The sequence below is a fragment of the Euprymna scolopes genome, chromosome 28 (genome assembly GCF_053919585.1).
Source record: "Euprymna scolopes isolate OS-2025 chromosome 28, ASM5391958v1, whole genome shotgun sequence".
Classification (NCBI taxonomy): Eukaryota; Metazoa; Mollusca; class Cephalopoda; order Sepiida; family Sepiolidae; genus Euprymna; species Euprymna scolopes.
This window is the reverse complement of record NC_136509.1, coordinates 9,131,230-9,143,729: the sequence shown is the minus strand read 5'-3', so window position 1 is coordinate 9,143,729 and position 12,500 is coordinate 9,131,230. Positions and strand designations below refer to the sequence as shown.

The window sequence follows — 12,500 nt, the reverse complement described above, 5'->3', positions numbered from 1 at the left end:
AATTATTATTATGACCATTACTATTATTATTATTATTATTATCATGATTATCATTATAATAATGATTATTATCATTGTTATTATTATTCTGATTGTCATTATTATTATGATTATTATCATAATAATAATAATAATAATAATAATAATAATAATTATTATTATCATTATTGTCATTATTATTATAATAATAATTATTATTATCATTATTACCTTTACTATCTTTATTATTATCTTTATTATTGTCATTATTATCTTTATTATCATTATTATTATTATTATTATTATTATTATTATTATTATTATTATTATTATTATTATTATTATCGGCGGCACCAGACATGATATTTAATACACTGATACGAAATGAATACAAGGTCACTTTCATGCTTTCTTGTGTTTAAGAGTAACTAAATATCATTATTATTTTAAACATAGGCTAAGATGTCAAGCTACTTTCCCATGAATGAGAAAAATAAAAAATTCCTATAGTAGAAGAAAAAGCGACCCATTTATGTTTTTGCATTTTTTTCTTTCTATTTTATACGTCATAATGCAATACTTTCAACGTAACGTACACGAAACACAATATTTTAAACAACGATGAGCATATATATATATATATATATATATATATATATATATATATATATATATATATATCAGCATAATCATTAGACTACAATGGTGACAACTATGTAGGACGATGCAAAGTGAAAATGACTACAATGTGATGAAGATGAAAATGGAATTGATGATGATGACAATGATGATGATGATGATGATGCATTGGCTGAGAAGCCATCGCAACACATCACTCAATTTTTTTCGGTATAAACAGAGCTTCATACTTCATCGTTGGCCCGTAAATGCAGCAAAGCATGTCATAGGACTTCCGATCCCCGAGGCCGCAATTTCAAACTACCATTTGTATCTTCTGGACTTTCTTTGCGGAAAGTGGAAACGCAGAAGTAGAAATGATAATTGTTAAGAATAATAATAAGATGAAATAAAGGATTGCGATAGTCTGAAAGTGCGTACTCGGCCGGCAAAGTACCAATGACATCAAGTTTCGGGTAATGCAAAGGAGGAACACATTGAAGCCGGTAGGGAAAGGGTTAAGAAAAAAAAAAAAATGAAAATAAAGATTGGAAGTACTTCTTCAAGGGAATTGTGCTACACACATCGGAGGGGAATGAGGAGGAGGTGGTGCTGGGTTTCAAAATACATTAAATCTAGATCATCGAGGGAAGGAATCACGGTGACTTCGAACATCGAAGCAAACAAAACAAATCGAAATAAATGTATAAACATAATTGTTTAAAAGTAAAAATAATAAAAAAAACAGATTGGAAACAGCGAAGTCATTTTTTTGGGAAATGTTATTTCATAGACCATAATGCATCTGCATAATCCGTTTGTATATTACTTTTATGACATTTTTTTATATACAATATGAATCTACGCTTATCGAGGCCAAAAAGACCACCCGAGGACAAGGGTTAATGAGTTTAGGAAATTTTATTTCATAGACCATAATGCATCTGCATAATCCGTTTGTATACTACTTTTATGAAATTTTTATATGTACAATGAGTCAACGCTTATCGAGGCCAAAAAGACCACTCGAGGACAAGGGTTAATGAGTTTGGGAAATGTTATTTCATAGACCATAATGCATCTGCATAATCCGTTTGTATGTTACTTTTATGACTTTTTTCTATGTACAACGAGTCTACGCTTATCAAGGCCAAAAAGACCACTCGAGGAAAAGGGTCAATGAGTTTGTAAGGTGAAGGGTGAGAAAACACCTTGCAATTTTTTTTTTTACAAAAGGGTTACGATATATCAAGGCACTGATGCCACTCGGGGATAAGGTTTAATGTGTGTATTGTAGTTATTGGAATAATAGCGTAATGATCGTTTGTGGTGAAAATTTGATATAATTAGATTTACGAGGACGGTTCAATAAGAACTTGTTTACGTTGGACTTGAAGACGACGATATTGTACTCTATTAGAAAGCGTTCCACAGGCGGGTAGTTCTAGAAACGAAGCTTTGTTCATGAAATGCACGTTTAGGTTTAGGGACTGATAGAGAGTGGGGGAATTTAATGATAGTCATTTTGGCTAGACGAGTGTTTTTGTGACAGATTGGCGAAGGAGGACAGTAGTTTGGAGCTCAGCAAAACACTTGCCACGGAAATAGCGATAGTGCAAGGAAAAGAAGTTGCAGAGAAGAGAAAAGGGCATCAGCTACTAGATTACGAAGTCTGTTTTGAACCCTGTCAAGGCAGGACAGGAAATGTCGAGCAACTCCTGCTCAGATGTGGCAACAGTATTTCATCCTAGGACGTACTTGGGTCTTATACAGGTAGAGAATTGCATCGGAAGTGAGACTGGAGCGATAGAGTGGTCCAATCGTTTTTCTAGTGACCTTTGCAACGGATTGGATGCATGTGCTCCGTTTTATATCAAGAGTGAATGTCAGATCACGAAACTTGTCTAAACATGGAGTATCCTCAAGACGAGCGTTGTTCATTTCAACAGGGGCCAGATGTGCGGCAAAGCGTTGATGATGGAAAGAGAGTTTCAATGCATTAAAATTAACCAACTACTTCTTTCTCCATTGCACCACGTGATAAAGATCAGAGGAAAAAAATAAGAAAGATTTTGGTCATTTCAGGCTTTTGAAGCGTTGACATAGATGGTAATGTATGCTAACAACGGTTGAAATTAGGCAGAATTTGAGTCTTTAACAACACGACTTAATAAGAAATTATTAATATTTTGTCTTTTCGTTCTTGCATTTGATGTTTCTGACAAAGCGGGAAAAATTGTTGATTTCCTGATCAGAATCTATCACTCTGACGCTTATAGTTGGCTAGGGTTTTTCATTTTACTATAAAATGATATTTTCTTAGCTCCTTACAGCAAGTGGCTTCGTGTGAAATTCCATAAAATTTATCTCTTTATCTGTGCCTAAACCTAAGCGTAGATTTCATGAACAAAGCTTTTTTTCTTAGAACTGCACGCCTGTGGAACTGTCTTCCATTTTCCTGCTTTCCAACTGACTACAATAAAGTTGTCTTCAAGTTCAACATGAACAAGTTCTTAACGAGCCGCCCCCTTAAGTAATCCAATTCACTCAATCCCACTACTAGCGATTACTACAACATAGCCCCATTGATTGCTGTACACTCAACCATTTTCTTCGAGTAGCCTCCTTAGTGGTTTTCGAGTCCATAGGGAACGAACTCACAGGCACATAGATGCAAGGTTACTTTTATATAATTTATATATATATATATATATATATATATATATATATATTGGATCTTTCAGGTAAAATCAATGCAAAATCGAACAGAAATAGAATTAAGAATCCATTTTTTTATTCGTCAGATCAAATTCCTTTCTAATAAAACTGACCGGAAGATGCAAACATTTAATTCAAGATGCAGACCATACAAGCCTATATATATATATATATATATATATATATATATATATATATATATATATATATATATATATATATATATATATATATATTGACAGAAGTATATTACATTGATGTATACATGTAAGTATATACATATCTAAACCGTTTAAACATAGCATTAAACATACATACATATATATATAAACCATGCAATCTTGGCATGCTTGTCGTATTTTGTACGATAGCTCAAGGCCCATGGGACATTTCATGTATGAACTATCAGTAAACGTGCCCATACGAAAATAGTCTGTAAAATTATTTAAGGCACTATATATATATAAGTATTTAAGGATACACGTTTGCTTCATCAGTGCTCAAAACATAAGCGGAGCTTAGTAGTAAAGCATGAAAATACATTTACAATAATTAAGCTACACAAAGGTGTTCGTGTTTCATCGCCAAGAAAATAGTTAGTTTAAGTGCTCTTAGCCTGACGCTTCACTATCGTCATAAAACATATAGTTGGATTTCTTTTTTTCCGTATCAGTTTTTAAAACCTATCTGCTTATATATATGTTGTCTTATGACTTAATTGAAGAATGCCTTCGTTTATCTTTCTGATTAATTATATTTTGTTGTAGGGTAAAACTGAAACTTCGCCTTAAAGGAAAACTTAAAACAATAATACGGAAACTTAATTCACACCGAGTGTAAATATGAAACACCACTTTCTCGCCCAAAAGAAAGAGATCGAAAAAGACACGCCTCCGCTTTTATCTTAACTTAAAAAGAGAAAACTCCCGTGTATGGAACACATAAGACGGGAGTGATACCCTGCAGACAGCAACATGGATGTCTTCAAATCCAATGTAAACAAATATTTGTAATAAACCGTTGTCATAAATAATCAAATGTTAATTCTGTTCATCAGTTTCAATCATCTCATATTCTTCTTGATACAAACTAGGAATCTATCGATTCTATTAAGTTTTAACCTTGATTGGCCTTTGTTTTTGATACGCGCTGATTCATCGGTGTAAAAAGAAAATCACGATGTTATTACATCTTTAATCCTCCATTTTGTGTTCATCACGTTGTCATGGCAACAAGGATGGAGATTTAATCGAGTGAAACAGTTTCTGTATCAATCGTGTCTTTATCTAATATGCAGCTCACAGGTTCAAACCCGTGTTTATGTTTCTTGCTGTTATTTATGAACGTTGTTATGTCAGTCACGTGATCCTCTCGCCTCCCCTCATACTTATGGATGTCCGAAACGAAAAAGCGTAGTTTTGATTTTGTCAGCTTTTCACGGGTTATTAAAACCCTAGAATCTACGACTTTTCATTTCTTCTAGGAAGATGGGCACTTATTACTCCTATCGACATCGTTTACGTATACTGTTATATATTTATTTACGTTAAAACACACGGATATTTGTTGTTTGTTTTAATCCATTTCTCAATAAACACATGCTAAATATATGAAATCTTGTTTAATTCCTTTAGGCACATGTAAAGCATCTTGTTAATAAATGCACACATAAACTTCAAATGTGTGTTAATGCATTAGAAAAGAATGCAAAGAGATGGGATTTGAAATAAGCCTAGAGAAAACAGAACGTATGTCTACAGCTAGATCACAGTTTAACCTAAACATGACTATTCACAGTAAACACATCAAACAGGTCACCCAATTCATTTATTTAGAGCATAAACGGACTTTCTCAAATAGAAAAGAGGGTTGCCTTTTTCTGTTGTTCTCGGCCTTCGGGCCGGGATCAAAGTGTAGTATCTGTTCCGGCAGATACTGCAAGCTATGACTAGCTATGACTAGCAAAGACCAGATGTGGGGGCGGCCCCACATGTCTGACCTTTAACCAGCTCCCATTTCCCACCTCTCGGGAGCTGGTCCCCTTTTTCCCTTCCCCCCCCCTTCACTCCTCACATTAAAAATCGGCCTTGTGCCTAATTTGCTCGGTGGGGGAGCAAATAAATACCATCTGTTCCGGCAGATACTGCAAGCTATGACTAGCTATGACTAGCTATGACTAGCAAAGACCAGATGTGGGGGCAACCCCACATGCCTGACCATTAACCAGCTCCCATTTCCCACCTCTCGGGAGCTGGTCCCCTTTTTCCCTTCCCCCTCCCTTCACTCCTCACATTAAAAATCGGCCTTGTGCCTAATTTGCTCGGTGGGGGAGCAAATAAATACCATCTGTTCCGGCAGATACTGCACGCAAAGACCATATGTGGGGGAAACCCCACATATAAGACCTTGGTCAATGTAGGGGCAACCCTTCATACCAATTGTCACTATCCAGCTCCCCTACTCCCCGGGGAGTTGGTCTCCATTACCCCTTCACTCCTCACTTTAAAAATCAGCCTTGTGTCTAATTTGCTCAGTGGGGGAGCAAATAAATACCTCAAAGTGTAGTATCTGTTCCGGCAGATACTGCAAGTAAAGATCGTATGTGGGGGAAACCTCACATATAAGACCTTGGTCAATGTAGGAGCAACCCTTCATACCAATTGTCACTATCCAGCTCCCCTACTCCCCGGGGAGTTGGTCCCCATTTCACCTTCACTCCTCACATTAAAAATCGGCCATGTGCCTTATTTGCTCGGTGGGGGAGCAAATAAATACCCTGTTGTTCTTGGCCTTCGGGTCGGGATCAAAGTGTAGTATCTGTTCTGCAGATGCTGCTCTTAAGATAATTTGTACCAGTCAATGGAGGGGAAACCCTCTATACTGGGACAATTATTATTTTTGGTCAAAACCAGAGTGCCCCCCTTTTTACCTTACTTTTAGGAGAGCTGGTTTTCCCCCACTTAAAAAACAGCCTTGTGCCTAATTTGCTTTCGTGGGGAAGCAAAAAAAAAAAAAAAAAATACCATAAACAGACTTTCTCCAGTGATCACGAGACGATATTGAAGCACAGAATCGTGCTGGGTTGGGCGGCTTTCCAAAAAACACAGCACCAATCTAAAATCAAAAAGGATGCCGATAAATGTTGAAGCAAACATTTATTTAATTTATGTCCTCCCAAAAGTTTTATATGGTCTTGATTGTATCACATGCACCAAACAACTAGCGAATCGTATTGAAATGTTTCAAAATCACGTAATGTGTTTCATTACGAGATATCACCTGATCGAAAAAAAAAAATCCGCCCTCCGTCAAACTACTAGCCTATCCCTTCTATTTAATAAAATCAAAAGTAAAACCCTTAAACGTTTTGGCCAGGTCAAACGATCAACCACTGGCCTGTCACAATTATGCTTTGAGGGTATGTTAGGCAAGAAGAAGGTGGAGAAAACCTTTTTTTTGTTGGACATCTTTCAAGAGTTGAGCATCCATCAATCAACTTTCCATGGATCCGAAGTATTGGTGAAAAATAAGTGACGTGGGTTCGCAATCCGCACTAAGTGGAAGATGCGGTTCATAATGATAAAAGGATCATCTTTGCAGCAAATAATCCAAATAATCAAAATATTCAAAATATTCTTATTGTTAAATCTTGATTCGTTTTTTTTTTCGTTATCATGACATTATCTTTAGGTTTCTAATAGAATTTCGTTTTACAACGTCTTTCTCCAAAAGGAGGATCGTTCCCAATAAAACCGATGAAAGGTAAACGATCGTCTCTCTGTACATTGGCCGAATAATTGACTGTCATATTACAAATCTGGCGCAAAAACAAAGTTCTAACCCACACCTACTTGAAAATAACAAGGAAAAGATATTGTAATGAAAACCGAGGGATAAAAGGAACGATACGACGGAGCAGGGACATCAGAGGAAATAAATTACACATTGGAACAAAATAGAACAACGACAAAAAAATGACAGTATTTGCCTTATAAACGCTTATAAACAACGGAAATACAATGCGGGGCGTTTTTCTTTTGTCTAGAATTGAGGTAGCACAATAACCAGCTTCAAGAAGAGACGAAATGCGAATGAGGGGAAGATTGAAACATGGACCACGTACAGTCACCCTGCTGCATCAGCGAGCCAATGGTGAACCAGAGGCTGTTAAGTATCGTGAACTGATTTTCCACCACATCGGAATCCGGGTTGCAAGGGTGCGGGTTATACCACTCGTAAGGGCTGAATCGTGCCAGGACGAAAAGCATGAAACTGACACACAGATAGGCCGCCACCACATACACCCACACCTGCAAAAGAAAAAAAAAGATAAAAACATTAAAAATAAGATCTTTTTATTGAATGCATTTCACATTTTTGAAATGCACAAATAAACAATGTGAATAGAAATTATATTGGAAAGTAATGGTTTATAAACATTATATATATATATATATATATATATATATATATATATATAAATTATTCCTTCATTGGAATTCATTTTTGAATCACCGCCTCGATACGGGTCTGGAACTGAGAGCATGCCTTTTCCACAAGCACCGGCGAATACTTGGCGGATGGCGGTGATTATACTGGCTTTGGTGCTGTGGGAGGACATGTTAGTGATGTTCTCGCGTATGACCAAACGAAGTAGTCTAGCGGGTTCAGGTCGGGGGAGAGGGGGGCAGTGAGAAAAGAGTATAAAGCCGTAGCACTCCTTCTGAAGCCAAGCCTGGGTTTCTTTGTTCGAAAAATATTTAGGTTTTATTTTTTTGCTTCAGGTTTTATTAATTATTTTTTTTATTTTAGATTTTAAGTTTCTATAACTTGGTTGAAGGATTCCAATATGGTGTTTTCATTCTTATATTTCTCGTCGGTAGGTTCATGTGCGCTTTTGCTGCTAAATGACTTTTGTTGGCGTTCGATTCGTAGGAAAATCATGTTTAATTTTCGATTTTTTAGCGATTATTCGGAAAAATAGGTAACTTTACACGAGTAGGGAGGATTTTATTTCATGTTTGAGTGATCCGTCCGTGATTTTTCATTTTAATATGTTTTCATAGAAATGTTTCTGTTAGGTAAAAAAAAAGAACTATTTTCTTGACGTCACAAGTGTCACGCTCATACACGAATTCCAGAGCTAATATAACATACTGACCCAATGGGTCACGGGTACACAAGTATATATATCAAAACTAGAAAATTTCTGTTAGTAAATATCAAGTTCCTATTTATTCCTTATTATTGGATATAGCAACAGACTGATAACAGAAGGACAGACATACACATGCCTCTTATATTGGTATAGCTACAGATAAATAACAACGATGAATAAATAATTGGATAAAGTATTTAAAGTTTTCTGTCTAGTCCGATTTGGTTGGCCAGTTCTGTTTCCAGATCAATACATGATCTGTCTGCACGTTGCACGAAGTGAGAGAAGCCCATCAATGACAGACGAGCTACGATGGTGCTTCGTCTTGTCTTCTCCTTCTCCATTCTTTGGCTATCAAACATCAGACCGACCGGCGCCGAGCATCCCCGGAAGACGGAGCTCAATTTATGAACAGCGATGCACAGAAATATCAGCAATAACAAGGAAGGAAGATCAATTTGCAGCGATTCCATGAAAAAAACAAAAAAAACAAAAACAAAAAAAAAAACAAAAACCCCCAAAACACAAACAAACAAACAAACAAAAAAAACAAAAACAAAAAAAAAAACTCAATTCATAATGGCTTTCGCTGAATGATACGCGCTGCCTCTTTCCAAGTGCGAGTCCCTTGAGAACTGAAGCTGAGATCAGTCCTGCGAGTTTCCGAGCTATCACGATGCGTATTTTTAAAGTGATAGAAAACAGTTGTATATTTCATGCATGGGTTTAACATCGAATAAAATTACATGCAATACATACATCAATTAACGAGCATGTATGTATATATATATATAACTACTTAATTTACTCACATAAAATTAATATACGAAAGTATAGATTTATGCGTAAACTTTAAGTATTTACTTCAAAAGTGCTCAATACGTAGGTAGAGCTAGTTAGTAATTTATAAAATATATATGGCGATTAAGCTACACTAAATATTCCGCGTTTCATCCACTCTAGGACTCCCCAGGCTTAGTAAGTGGATGAAACGCGGAATATTCAGTGTAGCTTAATCGCCATATATATTTTATAAATTACTATATATATATATATACATATATATACATATATATACATATAATATTTACATATATATACATATGATATATATATACATATAATATATATATATACATATAATATATATATACATATACATATAATATATATATACATATGATATATATATACATATAATATATATATATACATATAATATATATATACATATGATATATATATACATATAATATATATATACATATGATATATATATACATATAATATATATATACATATACATATAATATATATATATACATATAATATATATATACATATACATATAATATGTATATACATATAATATATATATACATATAATATATACATATATACATATAATATATACATATAATATATATATATACATATAATATATATATACATATAATATATATATACATATAATATATATATATACATATGATATATATATATACATATAATATATATACATATAATATATATACATATAATATATATATATATACATATAATATATATATACATATAATATATATATACATACATATAATATATATACATATAGTATATACATACATATAATATATACATACATATAATATATATATACATATAATATATATATACATATACATATAATATATATATATATACATATAATATATATATATACCTACACATATATATGCATACATATAATATATATATAAATACATATAATATATATATATATATATATATATAAAAATACATATAATATATATATACATATAATATATATATATCATTCAATCACGGTCCGAAATTGAATGAATCGAGACACATATCAACCCTCACCACTAATTCCGTTCGCAACCAAATTTAAAACAGGTTATATAGTTGGATAGAACAACTCATTAGCTACATTTTGAAAAAAACAATTTCGAAAATTGGTTCAGTAGAAAAAAAGTTACAACAAAATATGTGGGTTCACAAACAGGAGAGTAAGTACATACATAAGTGACTAACGCATTTTTTTTTTTATTTTGCATAACTTTTTTTTGTATATAAATATTTTTTTACTGCGATTTTGCCAATATGACATGTTAGCGTAACGGTTAGAGTACCGGGGGTTGGTGGAAAGATTTTAGGTTCAATTCCGTGTATCGTTTTTTTTTATAATTAAAAAAACCGAACTTTTTTTTAATAACTAATTTTTTTTAACTCTCCTTATGAAATAGATATGCGGTTTTCTTTTCCTAGATGGTTTAGATTTTCAATACAGCACAGTGCGGTTTGGGATCTTACCGTACTATTCTCCAATGCTTTAATAGCTGCCTATCTGAAAGGATAGCTATTTCCTGTTGCTGAACCTCTTCCAGGATCAGAACCTCAGATTCAAAAGCCTTAAACATGTGCTATCTCTCCTTCTTCGGTTTTTGTCGTGATGTTTACCGACTGTTAGAGCTGACTTGTCAGATTTAGGTCTGAGATCCTGCTCTTCGGTGAAGGCGGGGGTGGTGTTTGGTACCACATCCAATGGTGCCAGCTCATGACTGGTGTTTGGTGTTGTATCCGATGATACCTGTATGGTGAAGACTTTTGCCTGGGAGACCGTCCTCAGTTTACCAAGATAATAAGATTTTTGACAGGTGAGGTGGTTTGAGCATTCTATATAAACACTCGCACCAATCCTATCATTCATTTTAGATCCATCAGTATAGCATTTGATTACGTTGCTTTCCAGCTCTTTTTCGTAATCTCTTGCGCCTGTTCTGTCATAAACCATACATGTGAAATGCTTTTCAAATGCTTTGGTTTTAGTCATAAGTCACCCGGCACATGCAAGAACGGTAGTTCCTTCCTAGCCTCATTACACAAATCCACGCCACTCATTGTTTTTCCAGTAGTCCCAACAGATCTTGACCACCACAGACCCATGATATCTATTCTATAGGATCCCCGTATCGCTTCTGCCTTCATGAATTCTTTAATCGGAGGGATATTCAACAGCATCTCCAATGCTCCAGTAGGTGTGCTCGGATATGCTGAAGAAGTCATTAAACAAGCAAGTCTTTGTACCTTCTGGAGTTTCTTCCTCAAGTACAGTTTCTCTGTCCCGCGGATTCAGGAAACACATGCATACGACAAAATGGGACATACCATAGCAATGTATATCCACCTCATTACATGCGGGTTAACTGCCCATGTTTTCCCCACAATTTGTTTGCATTGCATAAGGGCTGCAGTCGCCTTGGAGGAAATCTTTTCTATATGGCTTTTCCTGGTTAGCTTACTGTCCAGGATTACCCCTAAAAGCCTTGCCTCCTGCGAAAGTTTCAATTTCTGTCCACTCAGAAAAAGGTCACCAAGTTGGCAATTCCTTTTATATGTAAACAAGACCATTTCTGTTTTACGGCTACTGAATTCTAATTCATTTCGATTAGACCATTTATTAGGAATATTTAATATCTATATATACATATCTATATATACATATCTATCTATATATATGTATCTATATTTACATATATATACATCTATATATATATCTACATATACATATATATATACCTATATATACACATATATATCTATATATACATATATATCTATATATATCTATATATCTTTATACATATATCTATATATATACATCTATATATATCTATATATACATATATATATCTATATATATATATCTATATATACATATATATATCTATATATATCTATATATACATATATATATCTATATATATCTATATATACATATATATATCTATATATATATCTATATATATATCTATATATACATGCATATATATATACACATACATATATATACATATATATATACATATGCATACATATCTATACATACATATATATACATATATACATACATATATATACATATATACATACATATATACATACATATATATACATACATATATACATATATTTACATACATACATATATACATACATACAT

At 33.6% G+C, this 12,500-nt stretch overlaps 1 protein-coding gene across 2 annotated transcripts in view; it reads right to left on the bottom strand.

Moving 5' to 3' along the window:
* Positions 1 to 12,500, bottom strand: part of LOC145249442 (glutamate receptor ionotropic, kainate 2-like) — a 1,370,511-nt gene that overhangs the window by 108,474 nt on the left and 1,249,537 nt on the right. For both annotated transcript variants that reach the window (XM_080110999.1, XM_080111000.1), the window contains one exon: positions 7,439 to 7,625. In XM_080110999.1, coding sequence (XP_079967125.1) covers positions 7,439 to 7,625 — 187 coding nt within the window. The remainder of the gene's footprint in view (positions 1 to 7,438; positions 7,626 to 12,500) is intronic.